The sequence below is a fragment of the Dromiciops gliroides genome, chromosome 1, assembly GCF_019393635.1.
Source record: "Dromiciops gliroides isolate mDroGli1 chromosome 1, mDroGli1.pri, whole genome shotgun sequence".
In the NCBI taxonomy this organism is placed as follows: domain Eukaryota; kingdom Metazoa; phylum Chordata; class Mammalia; order Microbiotheria; family Microbiotheriidae; genus Dromiciops; species Dromiciops gliroides.
In genome coordinates this window covers 238,505,797-238,533,541 of record NC_057861.1, presented here as the reverse complement: position 1 = coordinate 238,533,541, position 27,745 = coordinate 238,505,797, and the positions used below count along the sequence as shown (strand labels likewise).

The following is a 27,745-nucleotide window of genomic DNA, read 5'->3' as shown; positions in this document are numbered from 1 at the left end:
TTGTTTATTGGAGATGTTCAGTCACAGAACATAGGTGTATTAGGGTCCTTCAATGTAGCGACCTGAAAAAAACTAGACATTCTTTAACTGCCCAAAGAACAACATTGTCAGGATGACAATAAAATCCTTGGAGAATAAATCAATATTTGCATGAATTGTAAATTTATTTAGCCCAACTCAACAAATAATGAGTAAAGACCTATTGTACTTATAGCAGTGTACTAAACCATAGAGTAAATTAAATAAACTTAGATAAGATATAGCCAGGTCCTCCTCTCATGGATTTTAGGATCTACTGGGGCACACGGATAGAGAAAAGGTCTGTGAGTGAAGAAGCTCCCTCACCAAATGCAGGCCAGAACATATTCTGCAATTATAATCACAGGGTTGACTGGAATACTGAGATGTTAAGTAACATGCCCAGGCTTAAACGGCCAGTACATGTGAGGTCAAGGGCTTGAACCCAGGTCTGCTTGAGTCTGAGACTGGCTCTCTGTCCACTATTCCATGCTGCTTCTTGTATTATCGCATTTAACACACAAACTCCAAAACCACAAAGTACTAAGTGTTAGGTGCATGAGCGAAGGATTTATATCAATTGTTACATGAGGGGAAAGGCTGCCAAGTTCATTACTGACATGATAATCAATCAAGGTTTCATGTAGCAGTTTGAGTTGGGCTTTAAGGGTGGGTAGGAATTCACCAAGTGGAGGGGAGATGGGCATTCCAATCAGTGGACAGCACTGGAAAAGCTACAAGGTATGTATAGGGGAGAGTGAATATTATAGCTTCTCAGAGCCCAGTGAGCATCCAGGGCTATACAATAGGGTATCAGCCTATGGAAAGCCTCAAAAGTTGTTCCCAAACTCTGTCATCTTCAATTCTTTTGCTTTCCTCTACAGAAGGTTCCTATATTGGGTGTACTTTTTTCCTTTAAGAACAGTCCTTGTGGTTTACAGAAGCTCAAGAAGAATGACTATCAGGCTGCGGGATACTCTCAAGATTAAAAATGCCGTTTTTATATCTATGATGTCGATGCCTGGTTTTTGCGGTCTTGATTCTCCAACTGTCTTAGAATGGGTTTCAACATTCTCAGAACAAAATTAATTTTAACTCATATTAATTTATGCCACAGCACCTTTTTATGAGGCTGTTGCAATAAGTCAACTAGCAATCAACTATTAAGTGACTATTGTATGCCAGGCACTGAGCAAAAGAAGGTCAGTAAGAGAGGGTATTGTTTTGGCATTCATTTCAAAACCATCTCCCAGGGACCCTCTTCCATATCAGGCAAATTTGGACTTGTCACTCAAGTGACAAGTCTTTTTTTTTTTTTTTTTGCAGGGCAATGGGGGTTAAGTGACTTGCCCAGGGTCACGCAGCTAGTAAGTATCAAGTGTCTGAGGCCGGATTTGAACTCAGGTACTCCTGAATCCAGGGCCGGTGCTTTATCCATTATGCTACCTAACTGCTCCCTTGACAAGTCTTCTAATAAAAGAGAGCATTGACTTTTGTCAACCATCACTGTTGCGGAAAGGGTACCTTATTCGCAGCATCTCTGGCCTGCTGAATGAGCTCTCTTATTCGGTCCACATTGTCTGAGATGTTGCCCAGTGGCAAGAGCTGTTGGTTGATACTCTGAATCTTGCTTAAGAGATCTGGTATCTTGCTGGTTAATTTCTTCACTATTGATGTAATTAGAGAAGAGAGGAAAAAAGGTTTTTACTGTGTTTACTTTAGGAGCTATTAGAAGGTTAAATATAGAAGCCCTTATTGCTAGTGTTGGTTACTTGGGAAAAAATGGTCAGACAGGATGAATCAGCTCCAATTCAGTTCTCCAGGCCACGTGCACTCTATATGCCTCATGGATTTTTCACTTTCTAACCTACATGTTAAACCTCTCCTGACCATTGTAGGATAAAAATGAACCTGTTCTGTTGTCTTATTTTTAAGTAATTCATCATTTCTGTGATTCAGGGAAGAGAGATTCAGGAGATGAGAAATGCAAACACTCATCGGAGGCACAGAGACTACTTCCTCACTTTACAAAGGGGAAAAGCAGGAAGAGTATATTAGAAAAAGGAAAATACCCATTGTAGCTCCTGTTCAGGATTAGGCTCCCTTATTTCAGTGGTTCTCAAACTTTTTGAGAATTTTTTTGCACTCTTAAAATGATTGAGGCTCCCTTAAAACCCTTGTTTATGTGGGCTATCTCTGTTGATAGTACCATATGAGAAATGAAAACATCTTAATATTCTTATAAATAGTTCTGACCATTTTTATGGACCCCCTGAAAGGGTCTTGGGAACTCTGGGTATTTGTGGACCATACTTTGAGAAGAGCTCCCTTGTTTAACCATACCAACATGTGACCCTCCCTGTCGTAGGAGGAGTTTAATTCAAAATATTGGTTCTGATTATAGGTGCTTGCAGATTCTGTCACTCTGATACTTTGGTTTTTGTGATTGAGTGATGCCAAAGTCCATAACAACAACAGGAGATGGAGGTGATCCATTCCAGCCAAAGGAGAATGCCTGGTACCTGAATTGTTTGCATCACTCAGAGCCTCATTGAGGTCTTCACTCCGAGCACTTCCATAGGTGCCCTTGATTCTTTCCACATCTGTCTGAATGGGGTTCAGACCATCCAACACACTGTTTGTTATGTCATTTGCATTTCTGATCAGACTCTTGGCACTGCTGGTCATTCTGTCAATGTCATCTAAAGCAGGCAAAAAAGGAGCAGAGTAAGCATCTGAAGCGTTCATCAAAATGAGTGAGGTAAAATAGAGACACTGAGCTAGTGACCTCGATTTATTCCACGAAGATCATCCTGGACAGTAGTGAGGTCCGTTTGTATTAAGCCCTTCTTTGTTGTAACAATATCCAAGGTGTCCCGCAGGCTATCCAGAGCTGGACTGATGTCTAAAACCAATAAATAAATAAATGGATGGATGAATGAATGAATGAATGAATAAATAGACAGATAGATAAACAAACAAATGAATGAATGAATAGATAAAATATTTATTTATCTATTTATCCATTTATTTATTTATAGATAAACTGGCTTTGTGGCATTTAAATTCTCATGTTCAGATGGTATCTGATGCTTGTGAGTTAATACAAGACGGGATGGACCTGAATCTCAGCAATCATTTTAGTCAACCAGTATCATTCATATATATATGAATGTGTACAAACATATGAAAATGTATACAAAATTCATATACATATGAAAATTTTGTGTATATATACATATGCAAAAATGGACACACACATATATAAGAATATATATGTATGCAAAATGTACACACATATATGAAAAAAAATGTGTGTATATATGGTGGGGGGGGGTGAAGAAAGAGGAGAGAGGTGAGTGAGAGAGAAAAGAGACACACACACAAAGACAGAAACAGAGAAACACCAAGCAAGCACTGGACCTGGAGTCAGGAAGAACTGCATTCAAATCTGGTCTCAGACACTTATTAGCTATGTGAGCTTGGGCAAATCACTTAACCTCTCTGTGCCTCAGTTTTCATATCCATAAAACAGGGATAATAATAACATATATAGCATATATAGATAATCATAACTCCCAGGGTTGTTGTGAGGATCAATTGAGATATTTGTAAAGCACTCTGCAAACCTTAAAATGTTACATAAAGTCCTGGCTGAGGTGTACCTACAAATGTAGCTCCAAAGATTGAAGACTAGAGCCACGGATACCATAGGAATAAACACACAGAAAAGGGACAGGTAGAAAAGCTATGAGTAGGACATCATTTTCCCATCTGCCCAGGGTGGCTGCTGTCCTTCCCCCATGCCTGGAATGCCCTCGCTCTTCCTCCTCCTCCTCTTCTTCCCCCCTCCCACCTACCCCTCCTCTTCCTCTTTCCTCTACTCCCCCCTCCTCCCTCTCCCCTTCTTCCTCCTCCTCCTTTTCCCCTCACCATCCCTTCTTCCTCCTCCTCCTCCTCCTCCCTCTCCCTTTCCCTTTCCTCCTCACCACCTGACTTCCTTTAAGACCCAGCTAAAAATCCCACCTTCTACAGGAAGTATTTCCCAGTGCCTCTTGCTTCCAGTACCTGCCCTCTGTTAAGTTCCTATTATTCCTGTATAGCCTACTTGTACACAATTTTTGCCTGTCATCTCCCCCATTAGATTGTGAGCTTCCAAAGACCAGGGAATGTCTTTTGCTTCTTTTCTTTTCTTTTTTAATCTCCAGTGCTTAGCATAGTACCTGGCACTTAGCAGAAGTTTAATAAATGTTGACTGACTGACTGACTGACTGACTGATTGGCTGTTGGAGAAAGGATGCCAGAGGACAAAAAAAGGGGATCTCATTCAAGCAAATTTTAAACCAAAATATTATCAAAAAACAAGCATTTATTAAAGGCTTACTATGTGCTAAACATGGTAGATACCAAAGTTTACAAAGACAAAGAATGAAAGAGAATGTATTCTCAGGGGACTTCTTACATTATTCTAATATTGAAGTTTTCACTGACATGTGTGGTTTCCTTTTTGTTTCTTCTAATCCCCCTCCCTTCTCCTCTTATATGTCCTCTCTTCTCTCCCTCCCCTGCAGCCCTTCCCTCCCTCTACTTCCCCCTCCTCCCAAAACAAAGACTTCAGAGCAATCCAGGGAGGGAAAGCAAATGCCAAAAGCTCCTGGGTCCTAACACTGCCACCCGGTGACAGGGAAAACACAGGAGAGGGCTGCAAATGATTATCGCTATCACGAGATTTAAAAAAGAAAAATTATGGCTCTGTAATTGCACATCTATAACCTAAATCTGATTGCTTTACTGCCCCAAGGAAGAGGGAAGGAGGGAGGGAAGGATAGAATTTGGAACTCAAAACTTTAAATAAAAATATTTATAATAAAAAAATAAAGATTAACTGATTTAAAAAATTATGTCACCAGTTTTCATTGCATTTTAAAACTTGTACTAGTCTCTATTCCCAAAACATTAGATTAAGACCTTGCTCCTGCTTCTGGGACTCAGGACAAGTAAAGAAAGGGGAGGAGATGTCAGAGACAACTAATCTTGAAATTGAATCCCCGAAAACCATAGGGCAGAAAAAAAAACCCCAACAATGATACCTCTAAAAAGGGCTTGAAAAGTAGGGGGAGGTACTGGGAGCTTAGAATGACTGAAGCACAGCTGTGTGAGTTTAAGGGAAAAAACCCCAAGGGACGAGATTTTCACACTCCACTCTGGGACCCTCGAATTCCAGGAGATATGGGAGGGTGGGGCCATTCCAGCATCTTTGTTTCTTCTGGAGGGATTTTACTTTTCAAAATAAAGATCATGAGTAACATGAAGGTCAAGTTTCCATAGGTAAAACAGTTGCTTAGAAAAAACTCTGTGCCCTATAGCAGGGCTTCTTAAACTTTTTCCACTCACAACATCTTTTTGCCCAAGAAATTTTTATATGAGCCCAGGTATACATAACCCTTTATTGTTGGCAAATTTTCGCAACCCCCACATTCAGCTACTTGATCCCATATGGATCACAACCTACAGTTTAAGAAGCTAGGTTCTACAGGACGGTAATTCTGGGCACAAAGAATGGTTTAAATTTTTAGAGATTCAACAATTTTTAAAGCAATTCTGTGGCTCTTAAAAATAGCTTACATATAAGGGATGTATATAGTTTGTTTCATCAGGAACATGGTGAAAAATATCTTTTATATCTATCTCATATGTTCCTCCAACAACTCAGTGGGTAATAACATAATTATTTTCATCATTAATACTAATAGTTTACATTGATATAACCATTTAAAGCTTATAAAGCATGTTTCTCACAATAACTTGTGAGAACACAGGCTACTATCTGTGGGGTAGATAATACAAATATAGCATAAGCCCATTTGGCAGATAATGAAATAAGTAATTCATTCAACAAGTAGGAATTATGTTAGGGCCTTGGGGATATAAGAATAAAGAATGAAGCAGTTCCTGTCCTAAATAGGCTTACATTCCAATGCAGGAGACAACAAGCACTTATAAATATTTTTGTTGTTGCTCAGTCGTATCCTATTCATGGTGCCATTTGGGGTTTTCTTGGCCAAAATACTGGAGTAGTTTTGCCATTTCCTTCTCCAGTTCATTTTACAGATGAGGGAACTGAGGCCAACAGGATTAAGTGACTTGGCTAGGATCACACATCTAGTAAGCATCTCAGGCCAGATGTGGACTCAGGAAGATTCTCTTCCTGACTTCAGGCCGGGCACTCTATCTACTGTGCCACTTAGCTGCCCCCTTATACATATATCCAGCATAAATATAAAGAGAATAAACAGAAATAGTCCTGCAGTAGTTAAACATAAGGCACTCTGAGAGGGAGGGCACTAGCAGTCAGAGGGATCCGGAAAGGCTTTATCAAGAAGGTGCTTCCTGAGCTGCATTTTAAAGGCAGAGAGGGATTCTATATGAAGGGGAGGAAAGAAGGGTGTGAATCCTAGGCACAGCTGGATGCAGAATGCAGACATAGAGACGATGCGTTGTGCAGAGGATCAGACAGAAGGCCAGTGTAGCTGGAGTGCAGTGTGCAGTAACATCCAATGAGGCTGGAAAGATAGGCTGGGGTGAGGTGTGGGGGGCTTTTATAATCCAAACAAGTTTAGGCTCACCCTTAGAAGTAATAGGAGGGCACTGGAGCGGATTGAGTAGGGGAATCACATGGTCGGCTCTATGTTTAAGGAAAATGACTTTGGCAATAGTGAGTAAGTATAGACTGGAGCAGGGAGAGATCTGAGGCAGGGAGACCAATTAAGAGGCTATTGCAATTATCTAGGTAAGATGATGAGGGCATGAACTAAGGTAATAGCTGCATCAGTGGAGACAAGGGACCAGATGCAAAAGATATCACGAAGGCAGAAAAGGCAAGAGTTGGCAAATGAATAGAAAGAGAGAAGTTTGGAAGAGGAAGAGGGAAGTTAGGAATGAAGGCTCAGAAAAAATTAAGTGACCTGTTCAAAATCACACAGTTAATAAGTGGCTGGGGTCTCTTGACCCCAAGCTCTTTCTACCACATAGCCTCTCGTTAAGAATGGGGACCAATGGTTTTAGCTTAGGTATGAGTCAGTTATAAGGAAATGTAAGTTCCTCCTCACTTTTGTATCTCAGTTCTCAGCACCTAACACAGTAATTGCTCCAACTACTGTCCTCCTTGGATTCCTTTAAGTCCCAACTAAAATCCTACCTTCTTTTATTGTTACCTGCTTGGTGACTTTTTTTTTTGCAGGGCTATAAGGGTTAAGTAACTTGCCCAGGGCCACACAGCTATTAAGTGTCAAGTGTCTGAGGCCGGATTTGAACCCAGATTCTCCTGAATCCAAGGCTGGTGCTTTATCCACTGAGCCACCTAGCTGTCCTAAATCCTACCTTCTATAAGAAGTCTTTCCCAAACCCTTTTAATTCTTGTGCTTTCCCTCTGTTAATTTTCTCCGATTTATCCTTTATAGAGCTTGTCTTGAATATTTGTTTGCATGTTGTCTCCCCCACTAGACTGAAAGTACTTTGAGGGCAAGGATTGTCTTTTGCCTCTTGCACTTAGCACAGTGCCTGGTAGACTACTATTTAGTATTTACTAAATAGTACTATTTAGTACTTGATAGGCTACTTTTCTCTCCACTGGTATTGCTGCAAGTAGACTTATCTCAACCAGACCAATCTAGTGTAGACTAGTCCAGTTTATATCTGACATTTATTTACAATGGCTTCTGGTTATGGAAAAGGGTGGGGAAGGGTTGGATGGTGACAAGCAACTGGGTGACAATGACAAATTCATGAGTCAAGAAAAATCTCTTAGCTTCATTGACTCCCCCCCCCCATTTAAAAACCAGCATCTTCTCATTTTATCTTTCCCTCTATTCCCACCCCACTTCATAGTCCCTTTGTTGAATATCTGGTACCTTGGTATAATCTATTTTGTGTGGTCTTTGCTTCCCTTAGTAGTTTATCACTGTTGGAGCTCAATATCTTGGCTTTTCCAGGCAGGTCTCCCTTCACTACAGTCTGCAAAGAAAACATCTGTCAGTCTTTTTTTTTTTTTTTTTTTTTTTTTTTAGTGAGGCAATTGGGGTTAAGTGACTTGCCCAGGGTCGCACAGCTAGTAGGTGTTAAGTGTCTGAGGCCGGATTTGAACTCAGGTACTCCTGACTCCAGGGCTGGTGCTCTATCCACTGTGCCACCCAGCTGCCCCCATCTGTCAGTCTTAACACAAAGTAAACCCTCAACATAAAGGAGATGGAATGTGGCTCCTCATCTGGGCAAGAATGGCTGTGACTCTTTGGAAGCTTAAGCTGGCTTTCTAATGCTCAGGCTTCCCTAAAGACAGTTTCTTCACCATCAGAGTGGGACCAAGAGATTTTCCCAGCTCAGGGTTTTCTCACCTGTAGGGCAGAGTCCGATGCACTCACTGCCTTGTTGGCGGCATCCTCAGCAGCTTTCACTGCATTGATGATGTTTTCATAGGCTGTGGCAGCGTCCACAGCACAGCGCACCAGCTCATCACCACTGGTGTTCCTCTTGATCCTGAAAGGAGAGAGATGCAGACAACCATGGGAAGGAAGCACAAAGAAAAAATGTCCAATAACCAAGGTATTCTTTTTTGGTTTTGGTGAGACAATTGGGGTTGACTTGCCCAGGGTCACACAGCTAGTAATTGTCACCTAGCTGCCCCAACCAAGGTATTCTTGAAGGGTCACCATGAACCCAGACACTGACTGACTAAAATCAATACCCTTATTTGACATGTAGAGCCCAGTCAGAGAGTGGAGGGAATAATTGATGCTTAAGGTTGTGGCTGTTGCTTCTTCTAAAATGTATTCTAAGCTGTTTTGCAAATTCTTTTCCTAAGAGGGAAGTGAGGAACTGGGAGTTAATCCATTCTATTAAGTAGTAATAAACAGTGATAGCTGTAGTGTTTGATATTGCTAGAAATGCTAATAATATTATCTCTGCCACCACTCCAACCCTTAGGGCGTTAAGCTCTCACTTAGCAGGATCTCTTCATCATCTGCTCTCAGGCAGTATGTTCCTTTACAGAAATAAGGGTGTTATGTACTTACTCTTCCAATTGCTTTGCTAACTTTTGTAGAGATTGGGCATGATTCTCTGCCTCCACCACTAGAGATTCTTTGCTAGATGAGCGGGAAAGATCCTTCACTTTGTCACTCAATTCTTGCCTTACTTCATTTAAATTTGATGCTAACATCTTGTATTCCTGTTTTTCCAAGTAAACAAAGACAAATATAGATAGGTTTTACTTAGAGGCAATAAATGTATGCCTATTTTCCAATGTATTTCCATGTGTAAAAAGCATCCCCTAATAGGATAGCAAAGGAAAATAACAAATGTTGTGGGGGACATGGGGGAAATGAGACATTAATACACTCTTGGTAAAGTAAACTGATTCAAACATTCTGTAGAGCAATTTGGAAATATGGCCAATGGACTATAAAACCATGCATACTCTTCAACCTAGCAGTACCTAGGTATCCTAAAAGAGATTTAAGGTTGGTATCCTAAAAGATATTTAAAAACTTAAATTCAAAATTGGGGTGATGCCCATCACTTGGGCATAGGCTGAACAAATTGTGGGATGAGATTAGGATGGAACACTATTGTGCTGTAAGAAGTGATGAGCAGGATGCCATCAAAAGGACTTATGAAAAATGCAATCTATCTGCAGAGAAAGAATTTATGGTAGCTGAATACAGATTCAAGTATTATTTTTTTTTGGATCTTCTTTCTAGTTTTTTTTTGTCTGTTTCCTTTCACAACTTGACTAATGTGGAAATGTTTTGCATGACTGCACATGTATAACTTATATTGAATTGCTTGAGTTCTTAAGGGGGGTGGGGAGGGAGGGAGGAAGAGAATTTGGAACACAAAGTTTTAAAAATCGATGTGAAAATTTTTTTATACATCCAACTTGGGGAAAATGATAAATAAATAAGGCAAAATGCAGCCCCTCTTACTGACCTAGTTCAATGTCACAAATGACTTACCTCTCTGGGAACTAAACAGCTGCAGGTTCAATAACATTTCCTTCAATGGGCAGGCAGAAGGGAAGTGCCACTATTGGGAGGCTGTTTAAATGTACAAAGCTATCACCAAAGCAAATTTCCATTTAACCGCTGGCTACTTTCTCCTTCTGAAACAGCCATGGCCACTGACTTCCAGCAGCAAAGAAATGCTCATAATTCCTGTACCAACCCTGGACTACTACTGATAAAGGAATTCCTATTTTTTTCAGTGTCCTTTTTATCATCTATTAATCAGGTCCTGTGTGAAAAGTCCCACGGATACAAAGACAATGAAATACACAGAACATCCTGCCTGAAGGAGTTTACATTTATACAACTAAATAAATGGAATATTCTTTAAGGAAGGTAGAGGGTACTAAGAACTACAGGAATCACAAAAGTCTTCACTGAGGAGGGAGAATCTTTGTTGAGCCTGAAAGAACTAGAGATGAGAAGGACATTCTTTCCAAGCAATCGGATCAGTCTAATCAAAGGCGTAGAGGCTGGAGATAGCATGGGAAATCAAGGCAACGGGACAGGTTCATTTATTGGGAATATAGTTTTCTCTAAATACTTGAATAAAAAGTCAACTCTACCACATTTTATTTGTGATATAAATAAAATTTCACTTTTAAACATCATCAAAATTTACTCTACCTCTTGACTTTTCTTCATCAGTTGAAGAACACTATTGGTCTGCAGCAAAGATGATTCAGCAGTGTTGAGATACTTAGTGAATTGACCTTGTAGGGAGCTCATTTCATTAATCCGTCTCTGAGGAGAGTGAAGAGATGTAAACATTAGTGGCCAGGTGTGTTAGCATACAAGAAGTAATAATGAAGAGACAACAGGAAATAGTTAATGAATCCAATGAATGACTTTATAGGCTCAATTATTTTCTAACTTCCTAAATGGTTTTCTTTGATGTATTCACTTAAACAATGATCTGGAAAACTATATGGTACTCCGAAATGCCCTCATGAGCCCCTGGAAATATACTTTCATACTGATACACTCATGTGGGAAAAACAAACAAGTAATCAGGACTGGAGAGGAAATGCATTTGAGTGGGGATTGATGAAGGAAGAACTACACACCACTATGTCATGGGAGAGTTCTGAATTTAAGGAAAAAGTGCACAAGAAATTTGGGAAACAACATATATCAGGTATGATATAGTAGCAATGGAAGACTTGACATATTTAATCATCTGCTGGAGTTCCTTCTCTTGCAAAAGCTAAACAGCTTGAATTCCCTCAATGACAATTTCCATTTTTTAACAAGGGGAAGCTCTATTCTGACCAACAAAGAGGAGCTAATTGCTGAATTAGACATGATGGAAACTTTGGGAGGAAGTAACCACTCAGAATTGATCACAGAGGACACAGAGTAAGAAAGAAAGTTAAATGTAGCTTATTATGTACCCTGGATTTTGGTAGTGGATATTTCAAAACATTCAGAGAGAGCACATTCAGAGAGGCTTCTGTGGCCTAATATTCTATAGGGAAAGTTAGCCTAAGTGGGATGAAAAATTCTCAAGAGGGAGAAACTATGAGGACATAAATATAATTGTGATGAGAAAGAAAATGGAGTTGCCTAAAAAGAATGATGTGGATTCGAAAAGATCTCATGAATCAATTTGGATTTTTAATGGATAGATTTTTAATAGAAGACAGAAGCAAGAACAGGTAGGTTGGGATGAACATAACAACAGTATGAATTGTATAAAGCAAAAGGGGCTTTATAAACAACACCGGTGGCAAGAGGAAGAACAAAACCAAAGCAAAAATGGAACAGGTGTTCAAGATGGATGGGAGAATGGTAAAGGGTGATGTCCAGAAGGCAGAACTACTCAACTCTTATCTGCCTTGTTAACATTATTTCCCTTCCTGTGTGCTCTGTGGTGCAGCCAAGCAAACCTTCTAATTGTTTCTGTACTTTCCAGCAGCTGTCCCTCATTTCTGAAATTCACTCATTCCCTCCTCACCTCCATCTCTTAGAATTCCTGTTTCTTTCCAAATTCAGCTCAGGTACTACCTTCTACCTGAGGGATATATAGGGGATACAAAGAAAGGAACAGTTCATAAGAAAAATATTTGGGGATTTTAGTAGACTTCAAGCTCAACATAAATAGTGTGACATGGGTGCCAAAAAAACACCCCACCACTAATAGCAAAGAAATGAGAAAGGTGCTAGTCCCTCTGTACTTGACCACTGTTATGCCACATCTGGAGTTTTGGGTACCATATTTTAAGGATATTGACCTCCTGGACTATCTCCAGAAGAGGATGAGCAGGATGGTAAGGGAGCCAAAGGACACAAATGTAGCAAAACCAGATTGTGTTTCTGGTAGTGCTATTAATAGTTTTTATAAGAAAATGCAAAGGAGTCTGGGAAGGCTTTCTTTACCTAGAGAAGACATAGAAAGAGGAGATGGGCTCTGCACAAATGTACAAATGCAAGAATGTACAGGATGAGATCAGGCAACAGATACTCTTTCTGTTTTAATAGAAGGTTATGGAGAAAAGTCAACTAAGACTGGCAAAGTTTGTTGAAGCCAGACTGCAGCAAGACTTAAATGCCAGGCTAAGGAGGATGTATTTTATTTTCTAAGTAATGGGAACCCACTGACAGGTTGTTTGTTTGTTTGTTTAAAGGAGGTGGTATGGTAGGAACTGTGCATTAAGAAGATTACTGTGGCATTTGTCTGAAAGGTAGGGAGAAATGGAGATGGGGAGATCATGATGATAATGCTACGATGATTCAGAAAGTTAATTCTCTTCAAATGGAATAAGGTCTTTGAAGTGTAAGTACACTGTATGAATTCCTCATCCAGTTATTCACTAGAGGACTCCCTGTACTCTATCAGGTGTGAGTGGGTGTGAAATTATTTTCCCTGCTTTCAGTTGTGTATGATTCATGGATTAAAATTTCTTCTTGGGGCTAAAAAGTAGGAACTATGATCTTGCTTATTATGATTATTTTTTATGAAAACTCCACTCACTGTCTCATTTTTGCTTGTGTATTATTAGAGGATAGGGACATAATGCAGGCAAATACACATTCACACAGACATCTTACTTTGTTGTTTCAGGCTGTGAACAGCAGAGATCCTGGCCTCCTCTATCCTTTCAATAAATATTGGGAAAAATATAATGGTCAACTGTGAAATTACCTTCAAGTCTTCCAGGGCTCGATCATTAGCTTGATTGAGACCATTGGCTAGCTTTGTTTGGAGGGTGGCTTCTTGCAGAGCTTTTCGCAGGTCATTGATTTTGGCTTCATATTCATTTAGAGAATCTCGTACAATTTTCACAAGTTCGTGGTTCTCTGCCTGGTGGTTTTTCAGGCTACTCTGAACACGATTCAGCACTGTAGGATGGCATTTTGAAAAGATGATATGTGTCACAGAGGGAAGGCAAGCTGATAGTGTCTAATAGCCCATGTTTTCCATTTTAGAGACTGGAAAACATAACATCTAATGCTGAAAAACAAAATCTAAAAGGATGGTTAAGCAGGTTTCATGACATAGCAGACTTTGATTTAGACATTTTGCTGTTGTGTTGTTCAGTCATTTCAGTCATGTCCCACTCTCCATGACCTGATTTGGGATTTTCTTGGCAAAGATACTACAGTGGTTTGCCATTTCCTTCTCCAGATTATTTTCCAGGTGAGGAAACTGAGGCAAACAGAGTTAAGTGACTTGTCCAGGGTCACACAGATAGTAAGTGCCTGAGGATAGATTAGAACTCAGGGAGATGAGCCTTCCTGACTCCAGGCCTGGCACTCTATCCACTATACCACCTAGCTGCCCCAATTTACATATTATATTTTATGTATCCCCAAAATATAACTAATAAATGCAGAAATCAAACCTGTTGCTGAAATATAATATATTCCTTGAGATTAAAAGCCAAGACTAATATAAAATTTAAACAGCAATGCTGAGAGAAAACCTACCATTATAGAAATCTGAATTTTGAAAAGAAGGTCTACTATTCCACTATTCTTCTATGCACACTGATTACAAATGTGATTCTCTGGGACAACAAATACTCTGGCATGAAGGGGACTTTTCGGGTAAATGTTCCCCATAATATTATATTAAGATGTATTAAAATTAGAATTATTTAATTCTAATGATGTATTTTTTATTATAATATGCCTTTCCTGTTTTAGATTAATTGTAAGAATATCAGAATTAGTATTGTGGGAAAAATGATTAACCAACTGAATCATGAGGAAGAGGATGACTTCACAGAAGGGCAGAAAGGGAAAACGAAACAGGTTAATAGCAACGACAGTAATAAAGCAAGAATTTATACAGCACTTTAAGGGTTTCAGAGTAGTTTACATTTATTATCTCATTTGATCCTCACAACAACCCTGTAAGCGAGGTGCTATCATTATCTCTATTTTACAGAAGAAGAAACTGAGGTGGAGAGGTTAAAAGACCCATCCAAGGTTCACACAGTCAGAGAGCGACAAAAGCAGATTGTGAACCTGGGTCTTTCTGACTTCCAAGTCAGCACTCTCTCCATTATGATCCCTAGCTGCCTAGACAGGTTAAAGGATGGCAGAATTGAAAAGTATGGCCAAAAGAGAAAAGGTACCAACTGCTAACTTTTGATGTGGAGGAACTAGGCTGCCAGTAAGTGCTTTTAAAATATTTTTTATTCTTTTTTAGTTATGTTTGAGGCCTTTTATCAGTTTCAATACAGGGAAAATGGCTCCCTCTTGTTTCCAGCATCACATACAAAATGCTTTGATTGGCATTCAAAGCCCTTTAAAGCCTATTCCCCCTCTTCCCTTTCCAGTCTTCTTATGCTTTACTCCCCAAACCATACTCTTTGATCCAGTGACAATGACCTCCTGGTTGTTAAAGGAACAAGACACTCCAACTCTTAGCTCCAGGCATTTTCTCTGACTGTTCTCCATACTTGGAACATTCTTCCTCCTTTGCTCTGACTACTGACCTCCCTGGCTTCCTTTAAGTTCCAACTAAAATCCCCTCTTTTACTGGAAGCCTTCTCCAACCCCTCTTAATTCTAGTGTCTTCTCTCTGTTTATTGTTTTCTATTTATCCTGCAAATAGCTTGTATATAATTTGTTTGCATGTTGTCTCCTCCATTAGATTGTAAGCTCATTGAGGGCAGGGCCTCTTTTGCCTCTTTTTGCATCCTCAGCACTTAGCACAGTGCCTCACACACAGAAGACAATAAATGTTGATTAACTGATTGAAAACATTCTCTCTCTACTTTTAGAATGCTCCTTTTCATCAATAATGAATTAATCTGGGGCAGCTAGGTGGCACAGTGGATAAAGCACTGGCCTTGGATTCAGGAGGACCTGAGTTCAAATCCAGCCTCAAACACTTGACAATGACTAGTTGTGTGACCCTGGGCAAGTCACTTAACCCCAATTGCCTCCCTTAAAAAAAAACTACAAAAAAAATGAATTAATCTGAATATAATAGAAGTAACATATTATTGAAAAGTCCAGACATTCTACCCACAAACTGGGACTAAATACAACTCCTGGCCTCTTGTCAAAATCAAATGGCATGAGATACATAATGAAGGAAAGAACTTACAGAGCTGTGCCTCTCTTTTTTCAGCTTCCGCTTTTCTCAGTTGCTCTCTAAAGTCTCGATTTCTCATTTCCTTCATCATACGGTTAGCTTCAGCCAGTTTCCTGGAAAAGTCACCGGAGGGCAAGGTGTTTCCATCACCATCTGTCCCAGAGATCTGTTTTAGGAGAACTGAAAGATCACATAATTCATTAAACTTGGAAAGCTGGCAATTCAGAAAGGGGAACTTGGAGTTGTTTTAGTTTGGGGAGAGATTTCTATGTTTAAATTAGTAGCATTAGTCAAAAAGTCGATGAATAAGTGTCTGGTAGGTGCCAGGCACTGTGCTAAGTATCGGGGATGCAAGGAAAGACAAAAGATGGTCCTTGCCCAGTCTAATGGGGGAGACAACATGCAAACAACTATGTACAAACAAACAACCCAAAGGACAAATTGGAGATAATCAGCCTAGGGAAGGCACTAGCTTTGAGGGATATCCAAAATGTTGGACCCAAACATGAAGCTATTCCATAATTCAAAATGGCTACATAAAATAAAATATCTGAGTAAAGTAAGAAGGTATCATTACCATGAACGTCCCTGATGACAGTTTGTATTTTGGTGTCCAGCTGTTTTGCATTTTGGCTCGTCTGAGCGACACTATTATGTAATGTCTGTGCTTTTCCTGAATTTATTTGAACCTTATTTGAATAGAAATTCAAAATATTAGATGCAATTAAGTAAGTTGGATGGCAAAAAATCTAAGCTATTTCATCAATCAATCAAAAAGTATTTACTAAGCACTTATTAAAGGAGTTTACATTTTACAAAATGAGACAATGAGTACATAAATAGATAAATAAAATATTTACACAGAGTGAATGTAGGGTAATTTAAAGAAGGAGGGCCCTAGCAGCTGGGAGGACTAAAAAGAGCCTCTTGAAAAAAGTGGTATTAGTGTTGAGTCATGAAGGGAACCAGGAATTCTAAGAGTTGGTAGGAAAAGGGGAGAGCATTCAAGGCGTGGGCCCGGAGGTGGGAGATAGGGCCCCATTCCTTACAAGGAGCAGGACACAGGCCTGTTTGGCTGCACTCTGTGTGGGTGAAAGGGAGTCGTGTATAAGAAGCCTGGAAAGGTGGGAAGGGGCCAGATTGTGAAGCACTTCAAATTTAAAACCAAGCAATTTCTCTACAGATTCCCTGTATATGTTACCTTTTCTTGCAGGGTCTCAAAGTCCTGATTCAGACTGTTCAGATCTTTTTCCAGGGCATCTACTTTTGATCCATGACTTGAAATGGCAGATTGGTAGTTGAGCAAATGATTCTGAGAATAAAGCAAAGGTAAACCTCCCTATAAAATAGGAAGTCAAAGCCCAACCTGCCTGTTGTTGCTGTAGAATCACTTAATTAAAAAAAATTTTTTTTAATTAAAAATTTTTTTTTTGGTGGGGCAATGAGGGTTAAGTGACTTGCCCAGGGTCACACAGCTAGTAAGTGTCAAATGTCTGGGGCTGGATTTGAACTCAGGTCCTCCTGAATCCAGGGATGGTGCTTTATCCATTGTGCCACCTAGCTGCCCCCTGTAGAATCACTTAAGACTGCCAGTATTGATTTTACAGAATTAGTATGATTCTTCTTTTTTAAAAATATTATTTCATTATTATTTTTAAAAATTTTGAGCTCTACCCTCCCCCAATCTCTGAGGATAATGGTAGGATTCGAAACTTTGTTATTTATTTATTTATTTATTTATTCATTCATTCATTCATTCATTTATTTATTTATTTATTCATGCATTTATTTATTTATTTAATTTTAAAAAATTTTGAATTCCAAATTCTCTCCTTCTCTCTCTCCCCTGCCTTCCCCACCCACTGAGTAGAAGAATGTATATGATTCTTGCAAAGCATTTAGATATCAGAGCCATGTTCTCAATATCAGCTTGGATCTGGTTTTTAGAAAGGTAGATGGGGAAAAAAAGGAGAGCCAAAGGTCTATTGAGGCTTGAGTTGTTCAAAGAGATGGGTAACTTGAAAGAGAAGGAAATGGTACCCTCTGAGGTGGAAATTTCCACATCCCATCTAAATTGTTGAAATTCTTTCAACTTAAACATACTATTGAGAAAAGAGCTAATGACTCCCTTACTGCTGATACTATTTGAATCATAAAATATCAGAACTAGAAAGGGCCTTGAAAACAATCTAGTCCAGGGGTGTTCTGGGGAATGATTAATAACTAGCTCTTTGGCAGGGGGTAAGGGGTGTAGAATGTACAGGACACATTTTTAAGTTTAGTCTGCATTATTAACCATTTCTCCATCACTTTCTTAAGCTTGAGCAATCAATAAAACAACAAATCAATACCTGACAGAGGCATTATCGATTTCTGAGATGTCACGTGCACACTAAACATTTAACAAGTGGCTCTCGATAGCTGGTTTGAGCTGCCTCCAGTACAGCCCTCATCTAGTCAAACCCCTTTATTTTACAAACTGGGGAAATGAGGCCTTGAGAAGTGAAGTGATACATAGTAAGTAATACAGACCAGCCAAGAACTTGGGTCTCCTGACTTCTACTCCCTAGTTCTCTCCGCAACCACACTGGTTTACACCTCTAAGGGGGCAGTTCTTTACGAGTAGGTCATTTAACAGAATATAGGAGGTTGTTTTATTCATCACTGTTCAACCTGACAAAAAAATACAAAAAAGGATAACATTTCTTGTTTAAAAGAGCCAATATAGGGGGCAGCTAGGTGGCACAGTGGATAAAGCACTGGCCCTGGTGTCAGGAGGACCTGAGTTCAAATCCAGCCTCAGACACTTGACACTTACTAGCTGTGTGACCCTGGGCAAGTCACTTAACCCCAATTGCCTCACTGAAAGAAAAAAAACAACAACCAAAAAACAACAACAAAAAAAGCCAATATAACCTTCTCAACATCAATGTTTACTTTCTTTCCAAATGAAAAAGCTATATCATGCTTTCTATTCCTTTCTTTTCTCCTTTCAGACAAATGGGGAAAAAAAGAGATTTATAAATAATAAGATAATTCAAGTGATGTAATGTTCCATGGGTGATGTCTCCAAAGATGTGGATCCGGGGCAGCTAGATGGCGCAGTGGATAGAGCACCGGCCCTGGATTCAGGAGTACCTGAGTTCAAAATCCGGCCTCAGACACTTAACACTTACTAGCTGTGTGACCCTGGGCAAGTCACTTAACCCCAATTGCCCCCACAAAAAACAAAACAAAACAAAACCAAAGATGTGGATCCAAAACACATTCCACACTTCAGTAGACAGCCCTCACGTGCTACTGTAGACAAAAACAAGTCAATAGTTCTAGTTACATAGTTTTGTGTGGGTATATTTATATATAGTTATAGTTAGCTATAATATGTAATAAATATTACTTGAAAGTTTTATAAAGTGGTTTACATATGTTATCACATTTGATCTCCATGATGATCCTATATGGTATCTGCGATTATTATTCCCATTTTTTCCACATGAAAAAACTGAGGCAGACAGAAATTAATTGTCTTGCCCAGGGTCACAAGGCTGGGAAGAATCTGAGAGAGGATTTAAACTCAGGTCTTCCTGACTCCAGGTCTTCCTGACTCCACACCACACCTGATGAGCAAACCTCTGATGATGATGAGCCTCTCTAAATTGATCCAGGCTGGTCCTTGAGTGGCAGGAATATGTTCCTTACTATCAAGCCTGAACTAAAAACTTTCTAGCTTGTCCAGACCCACCAGAGCTTGCAGCCTGCTGGCACAGACTTCGAGAATCCAGGGCTACTCGTGTGCCAGGAAGATGCCTTGATTCATGTCCATAAGGTGTTCCTTCTACCACCTTCCCATGAAGAATCAAGGTGAATTACCTATAGTCATCTGGAGTGAGAGGCGACTGCCTGACCTAAACAGAAGCCAGTTGCTTTCAAAGCTCTCTCCCCTCATCTAAAAGTTCTTACCCTCAGGTCTTTGGTCTGGGTTTCCAAGTGCTTCATCTGCTCCAGAGTGGCGGCATTGGCACTGGTACTATGGAGCTGAGATTTGATCAGACGAAGCTCATCATTCATCGTTCCCAGGTCCTTCAGGAGAGTGGTTACGCAGCTGTCACAGTCTATACATAGACCGAGAGGCAAAGGAAAACAATGATGTTGGGTGAGGTTGGGGTGCCAAGAATCACAAGAATGGAAAGGACATGTGCAGGTGGTTCAGTCCATTTCTCATCTTCTTTTTCTTTCTTTCTTTCTTTCCTCTCTCTCTCTCTCTCTCTCTCTCTCTCTCTCTCTCTCTCTCTCTCTTTCTCTGACAATGAGAGTTAAGTGAGTAGCCCAGGGTAATACAGTTAGTAAGTGTCAAGTGTCTGAGGCCAGATTTGAATCCAGGGCTGGCGCTTTATCCACTGTGCCACCCAGCTGCCCCTCCCCCCATCCATTTCACATTTTCTATGTTAGAGGCAAAGCCACATACCTGGATTTCTTTGTAAGGAACATGGTTCCTAACCCAAGAAGATTAACAGAGAGTGGGCATTTCTAATAGGAAAGGTTGCTGTCCCACCTTTTGATCATTTTGAATGCAGGGGGCTCCCATTAGTATTTTCCTACCAACATGCCTATAGCAAAGCTAATGTTTCAAATGAATACACCAGAACTAGAAAATGTAGCATTATAGAATAATAGAACTACAGATGCAGAGTTGGGGCTCTAGAGATTGTCTACTCTGACCTTCCCATGTTATAGTTGAGAATTATGAGGCCTACAGAAGTTAGGTGACTTGCCCAACATAGGGCATGGTATTTCTTTTCTCACCATCACATTCTTCGGGACCTCCATCTTTGGGTTCCTGATTGATACAATCTGAAATCAGAATTTGCAGGGATTCAGAAGTCAGAACAAACAGAGAAGACATTATTTTATAGCTTAGTTTTATAGTTTGGTTTTGTTTCTGGAAAAAGTAATTTGGAGAAATTATCTTTATCATCATTCTTCCCAAGTCTGTCCCTTTCTCATTTACCAAAACCATAGATCACATGGTACTCTCATTTACTTCTCTTGTGGAACACTGGGGAAGCCTCCATTTCAGCCTCACTTGCCTCTAGCCTCTCCCACAAAACCCAGCAAAGATCACTGACTTGATCAAGCTCCTCTGATGTCATTCTGATTATTTAAATGTTTTCTCCTGGAATCTTTCTCTCCCCAATTCCCTTCACCTCAAATTCAGACTCCTGATCCATCATTTTGAGGCTCCCTGCCTCAATTTGTGTCCCCTTACCAAATGGTCACATTTTCTTATTCTATAGCTTTGTCACATCAGGGATTCTTCTCTCTAGTGAGGAGTGGAGTGATTCCTTTGACGCTCCTCACTGCATTCCATCTCTATTTTATCCCATTTGACCGTTTTGTAGGATTTGGACAGGGAAGGGATTTTGAAGGCCATTTAGCTCCACCACCACCCCCTTAACTTATAGAGGAGGAGACCAAGTCCCAAAGAGATTAAGTGAATTGCCTAAGTTTATTTAGGAAGAGAGTAGGGAAAGCTGGGGTGAGAATTCAGGCCCTCTCCAATTTCAGTATTCTGGAGTAATTAAAGGTTCTGAATTTACAGGTTATCATTAAGGAGTAGACCTCATCAAATCTAGCAGTTTTTCTTGAATGACCTCAAGTATTCTTTCTACTATGCCCTTCCTCTTAAAAACACCTTTCTCTGGTGCCTAGAATACCTCTTCACTCTTTTCTGGGGGGAAAAATTCCATCAGACTCTCATAGAATTCTGCTTGAGATTACCTACTCTATTTTCTTATCTTTTTTTCTTTTTCTTTTTTTTTTTTTTTTGGTGAGGCAATTGGGATTAAGTGACTTGCCCAGGGTCACACAGTTAGTAAGTGTCAAGTTCTGAGGCCAGATTTGGACTCAGGTCCTCCTGACTCCAGGGCCGGTGCTCTATCCACTGTGCCATCTAGCTGCCCCCGAGATTACCTACTCTATGAAACCTTTCTAGACAACCTTCATTCGGTATATAGGCACTTCTGTGCTGACCCTCCTCTTCCTCCTTCCCAGCAACCCAAAATCCTTTGCACACTTCTGTACACCTTGGAATAGCTGTGTGTTTATAGGTTTTTAGTCAGTCAATTAACATTTATTAAGTGCCTACTATAAGATACCAGACACTATGCTCTGGGGGGCATGAAAAGAGGTAATAGTCAGTGGCTTCCCTCAAGAAGTTCACAATCTAATGGGGAAGACAACAAGTAAACAAATATGTACAAACAATCTATGTACAAGGTAAATAGGAAATAATTAACGGAGGTAAGGCACTGGAATTTAGAGGAGTTGGGAAAGGCTTCCTGTTGTAGATGGGATTTGAACTGGAACTTGAAGAACACCAGGGATGCCAGGAAGCAGAGATGAGCAGGGCGCATGTTATATGTATGTGGAAATGGCCAAACAAAATACTTAGAGCCCAAAGATAGAGTGTCTTTTTTAAGGAACAGCCAAGAGACCTGGGTCACTGGATGGGAGAATATATGGTCGGGAGTAAGGTAAAAGAAGACTGGAAAGGTAGGAGGGGAGAGAGTAATGGAGGGCTTTTAATGCCAGGGGATTCTATTTTTTTATTTTATTTTATTTTTTAGTGAGGCAATTGGGGTTAAGTGACTTGCCCAGGGTCACACAGCTAGTAAGTGTTGTGTCTGAGGCCGGATTTGAACTCAGGTACTCCTGACTTCAGGGCCGGTGCTCTAACCACTGTGCAACCTAGCTGCCCTGGGATTCTATATTTGATCCTGAAGAATATAAAGAGCCGCTGAAGTTTATGGAGTAGGAGGGTGACATGATAAGACCTCTGGTTCAGAAAAATCACTTTGGTAGCTAAATGGAGGGTGGATTGGAGAAGAAATCGAAGGCAGGTAGAACTACCAGCAGGCTATTGCAATAGTCTAAGCATGAGGTGATAAGGACCTGCACCAGAATTGTGCCAGTATCAGAGGAGATAAAGGGGCATATTTGAGAGATGTTGCAAAGGTTAAATCAATATGGCTTGGCAATAGATTAGATATTGGGGAAGAGAGAGAGTGAGGAGTTGAGGATGATACCTAGGTTGTGAGCTTGAGGGGCTGGGAGTGGTGTTGACCTCAAGAATAACAGAGACATTTGGAAGGGGGAAGAGATAGGTAAAAAGATAATAAATTCAGTTTTGAATGTGTAGGGTTTAATATGTCTCCTGGACATTCGGTTGGAGATGTCTGAAAGGCAGTTGAAGATGTGAAATTAATATCAGCAGAGGAATTAGTTCAGGGTAGGTAGACCTGAGAATCATCAACATTGAGATGGTAATTAAATCCATGGGAGCCAATGAGATCAAATGAAGGAGTTAAGAGGGAAAAGAGAAGAGGGCTTAGGATAGAACACTATGGGACACCTATGGTCAGAGGGCAGGAGTTAGACAAGGATACAGAAAAGGAGGCTGAGAAGGAGGGGTTAGATAGGTAGGAGGAAAACCAGGAGAGTGTATCCTGAAAACCTAGAGAGAAGAGAATATCATGTAGCAGAGAGTGATCAACAGTGTCTAAGGCTGCAGAGAGTTCAAGGATAATGGGGATAGACTTTCTTGTAACCCAGTTAATTAACATCCATTCTATATTTACATGTCATTTATCAGGCTAAATATATGATAACAAAACCACAAGACAAGAATATAACTTATATTATGGAAGTAAGTTCCTTTGATGAAAAAGAACTTCAGTCTATTACAGTGACTGCTGTATCTACAGGATGAATTTGTTATCTCATGCTTAACTTATGGCAGAAATAATTTACTCTAAGTCATATTTAGGGAAGTCACCAGGATCTGCAGAATGATAGGTCACTTATCTATTAGAAGAACATATACTCTGCAGTTAACACCGATTCTGGGAAAAATTTTTGCATCACCATAACAAGGAAACATCAAATCACAGTTATGGGCCCATGGATCAGTTTTACCTCCAGTCAGTGGATCACAGCTGGTTAACTGGCCATTATTATTGCAATTGCATGGTTGGCAACTACCTCCAAATTTCTGGGGATTCCCAAAATATCCTGGTGCACATCTACATGGGAAAAAAAGACAAGCAGAATAAACATCAATACTGCAGAGATCTTTGGGTCATTAGAAATTAAAGATCATTTTACATATTCTCAACATTTTGGCCATCTCCCAGGGTTAGTATTCGAGTGCCTGTAAACCTATGGAAGGTAGGGGTTTGCATAAAGGTGGGAAAATTATCTTTCCTAACCAAAAGGATAGTATGGTTAATTTTCAATTTTGTATGCCTGGCACCTAGCACAGTTCCTGGCACACATTAATTGCCTAACAAATGCCTGTTAAATTGAATTGAGCGATTTCTTCTCGTGAAGCTTCAGAAGGAATGTGGACCCTAAAAGGAGAACTGAACACAAGGTCTTCAAAGAACTCTAGTAAAGAGAAGGGTAAAGAAAAGCAACAGAAGGGCAGCTAGGTAGTAGTAGTAGGCCTCCGCCAGTCGTGGAAGACCATGGATCAGCACCTTGGAGAGCCACAGGCCACAGTGTGGCTGTGCAGTCGGAGCAGCAGCTCCTGAGTGACTTATAACCCATAACTGCCGCATCCCGTGTTGTATTTACCCCATGAGGAGTAGCTGGAGTGTCCTCTCCAGGGCGCTGGCCTGGGCGGATCAATATGGAAAACAAGCTGTTGCCCATACAGCAGGTTTTCCCTCTCCACGACATTGGTGGATCCAAAGGAGAGGCAAAGCCAATACAGTTTGGCACCAGTGCCGCCCCCGCAGGAGTTGCCAGAGGGATGTGATGTCCAACATCCAACTGCCTAAGGGACTCCAACTCCTTACAGCTAGGTAGCACAGTGGATAAAGCACAGGCCTTGGATTCAGGAGGACCCGAGTTCAAATCCAGTCTCAGACACTTGACACTAGCTGTGTGATCCTGGGCAAGTCACTTAACCCTCATTGCCCAGTCCAAAAAAAGAAAAAAGAAAAACAACAGAACACATTTCCTTGCTATTATGTGACATGATCTTAGAAACGCTAGCACCAGCAATAAGACAAGAGAAAGAAAGTAAAGCCATAACACAGATAGAAAAAGAAGGGACAGGGCAACCCTATTTGATGATGGCATGAAATGTTACTTGTAAGATGTTAGGGAATCAGTAAAGTAACCAACTGAAATGATTAATAGCTTCAATAAAGTTGTAGGCAACAAAATGAACCCACAAAATTCAACAGGGTTTCTAAATGACACTAACAAAATCCAGAAAGCAGAAATAGAAGGGAAATTCCATCCAAAATAACTGTAAGTGCATAGAATATCTGGTAGGCGATTTACCAAAGTCAGCCCATCACAAAACATTAATTGAGCACCTACTATGTGCCAGGCATGGTGCTAAGAGCTAGGGGTTCAAAGAAAGGCAAAAAATAGTCCCTGTCTTCGAAGAGGTTACAGTTTAATGGAAGAAACAACATGCAAACTATTATTTACAAATAAGTATATAAAGGATAAATTGGAGATGACAGAGGAAAGGCATAAGCATTACAGGGGAACAGAAAAGGGTTCTTATAGAAGGTGAGATTTTATCTAGGACAAATTAAATAGCTAGAGAAATATTCAGGGCTCATCGTCCCAATATAATAAAGGATAATACTACCAAAGTTGATTTACAGATTTAGTACTATTCTAATCAAACTATCACAGGAATACTTTAAAGACCTAGACAAATTAATAACAAAATTTATTTGGAAGAATAAAGGATCATATAGGTATTTGTATATATATGTATATATAAAGTTAAATAGTGAAATTATAAAGCTGATTAATGAAAAATGGTGGGAAAGGAATGGGGGGAGGAGGAAGATTAGACCTTAAACTATATTATAAAGCAGTAATCATCAAAACCCCTTAGTATTGGTTAAAAATAGAAAAGTTGATCAATAGAGCAAACTAAACAAGGAAGAATCACAAATAACTGACCTCAATAGCCCAATAATTGATAAACCCAAAGATATAAAATTACCTATATCCCTATATTATAAACTACCTAAATTACTTCACTCTTTGACAAGAATTGCTGGAAAAACTGGAAAGCAGTCTGGCAGAAATGAGGGTTAGATCAATATCTTTTGTCATATAGCACAGTAAATTCAAAATGGATGTGAGCTGCATATCAGATATATACTATAAAAGAGAATAATCCATTACTAGACATAAACTCCAAAGAGGTCAGACACAAGATGAAAGGGCCCATATCTACCATTTTCTGTGGTATCAAAGAACTAAAAATGAAGTAGATGCCCATTGATTGGGGAATGACTAAAAATATGGTACACAAATGTAATGGAATATTATTGTTCAGTCATATGAATGTAATAAATACAGGGAAGCATGGAAAGACATCTGAATAGATGCAAAATGCATTAAGCAGAAACAGGAAAATAATATATACAATACAATGACAGTGTAAATGGAAAGAACAAAAATCAAAACTGAACAGTGCAAAATTTTAAATTCTGTCCCCAAAGAGGAAATATGAGAAAATATGTCAAATTCTTTGAAGATGTGGGGAACTATTGTGGAACGCTATAAAATGTCAGTTTTTTTCAAGGTGTTTACCTAGATTTGCTAAAGTCTCTCTCTCTCTCTCTCTCTCTCTCTCTCTCTCTCTCTCTCTCTCTCTCTCTCTCTCTCTCTCTCCCTCCCTCCCTCTCACCTTCCCGCCTCCATCCTTTCCTTCCTCTTCTTCTACTACTATTTATAATAAGGGATGACTCACTGGGAGGGTGTAGGGGGAAGGGTACAATGTAAAATGTTTATGATGTCACAACAAAAAATATCAATGAAAAATCTTTTAAAAACACAACAAAGCAGGACAGCTAGGTGGCGCAGTGGATAGAGCACCGGCCCTGGATTCAGGAGGACCTGAGTTCAAATCCAGCCTCAGACACCTGACACTTACTAGCTGTGTGACCCTGGGCAAGTCACTTAACCCCAATTGCCTCACCAAAAAAACAAAAACAAAAACAAAACACAACAAAGCAAGGTAGTCACCGGGCCATAGAAACATAGAAGACTTAGAACAACCAGAAGGCAGGATGACCTTTTCCCCCTTCATGACATGAAAAGCAAGAGAATAGCATGGACTTATAGCTCTTAGTACTCAACAGAATTTAGTGGAGATGACCCCAATTTCCTAATCAGGATTTGAACCCCTCTAATCTAAGTCCTTTCTGTTTGGCTAGAAACAAATGACCATTTTGTTCCCAATATGTAGGTCTCATAAGAAATTATAACAAAGACATATTGTCAAGTATCAAACTTTTGTAAGGAATGTGATGGGCTCTACTCAGGGATTAATAAAGATTAATAAACTTCAGAAAGCCAATAAGGAATAGAAAATTTTGTCCTTAAACTATGAAGTCCTAAGAAGTCCTAAGTCCTAAGGACTAAGAAGTTGATTTCTGGGGTCCCAGCTCAATATTTTAGGTATTCTATAGGATTGTTGTGAGGAAAGTACTTAGCAAACTTTAAAGCCCTATGGTAATGTGAGGAATTGTTATTATTACCCAATCAACTATACTGCTCAGAATATCTATGTTCTGAAATATTTTATTTTTAGATATCTCCCCCACCCACATTCTCTACATAAAGATTTACATAATAACAGATTGCCTCTTTTCCTGAGTCCATAAATATTCAGAGAAGTTGGATGCCACTTCCCTGTACAGACACTCAAGTCATTAACACCCAAGCTATAAAAATATTTGATGCCATTCTTCTCCTCTAATGGTTGTAGCTAAACACAATGGCTAGCAATAAAACTTCTTGATTTTATTGATATCTTTGGTGTCGCAAATAGCAGAGCAAAGGAAAATGTTTGGAGTGTGCAGGTGGCTTATGGAGGCCAGTGCTGGGGGAGGGACAGCAAAGGAGTGGTGTAGAATATGATGGTGAAGTTACAGTAGTAGGGTATTTATCAGCTGTTATAGGGGGAAAAAAGCTTGAAAAGGGATAATAACAAAATTTTCACTTTTGAAGGTCCTGTAAGTACCAAAGTAGTGAAAACAGAATGGACAGGGAAAACAGAGTTTATTAAGAATGT

At 39.8% G+C, this 27,745-nt stretch overlaps 1 protein-coding gene across 3 annotated transcripts in view; it reads right to left on the bottom strand.

The window, feature by feature from the left end:
• The window catches only part of LAMA3 (laminin subunit alpha 3), a 341,587-nt gene that overhangs the window by 33,315 nt on the left and 280,527 nt on the right, over nt 1-27,745 (bottom strand). For all 3 annotated transcript variants that reach the window (XM_043973095.1, XM_043973110.1, XM_043973101.1), the window contains 14 exons: nt 23,602-23,708; nt 20,431-20,478; nt 19,588-19,739; nt 16,829-16,939; nt 16,205-16,316; nt 15,640-15,807; nt 13,222-13,418; nt 10,704-10,820; nt 9,087-9,241; nt 8,409-8,550; nt 7,929-8,031; nt 2,807-2,923; nt 2,541-2,720; nt 1,543-1,685 (listed from right to left, as the gene is read on the bottom strand). In XM_043973095.1, the coding sequence (XP_043829030.1) occupies nt 1,543-1,685; nt 2,541-2,720; nt 2,807-2,923; nt 7,929-8,031; nt 8,409-8,550; nt 9,087-9,241; nt 10,704-10,820; nt 13,222-13,418; nt 15,640-15,807; nt 16,205-16,316; nt 16,829-16,939; nt 19,588-19,739; nt 20,431-20,478; nt 23,602-23,708 (1,852 nt within the window). The remainder of the gene's footprint in view (nt 1-1,542; nt 1,686-2,540; nt 2,721-2,806; nt 2,924-7,928; nt 8,032-8,408; nt 8,551-9,086; nt 9,242-10,703; nt 10,821-13,221; nt 13,419-15,639; nt 15,808-16,204; nt 16,317-16,828; nt 16,940-19,587; nt 19,740-20,430; nt 20,479-23,601; nt 23,709-27,745) is intronic.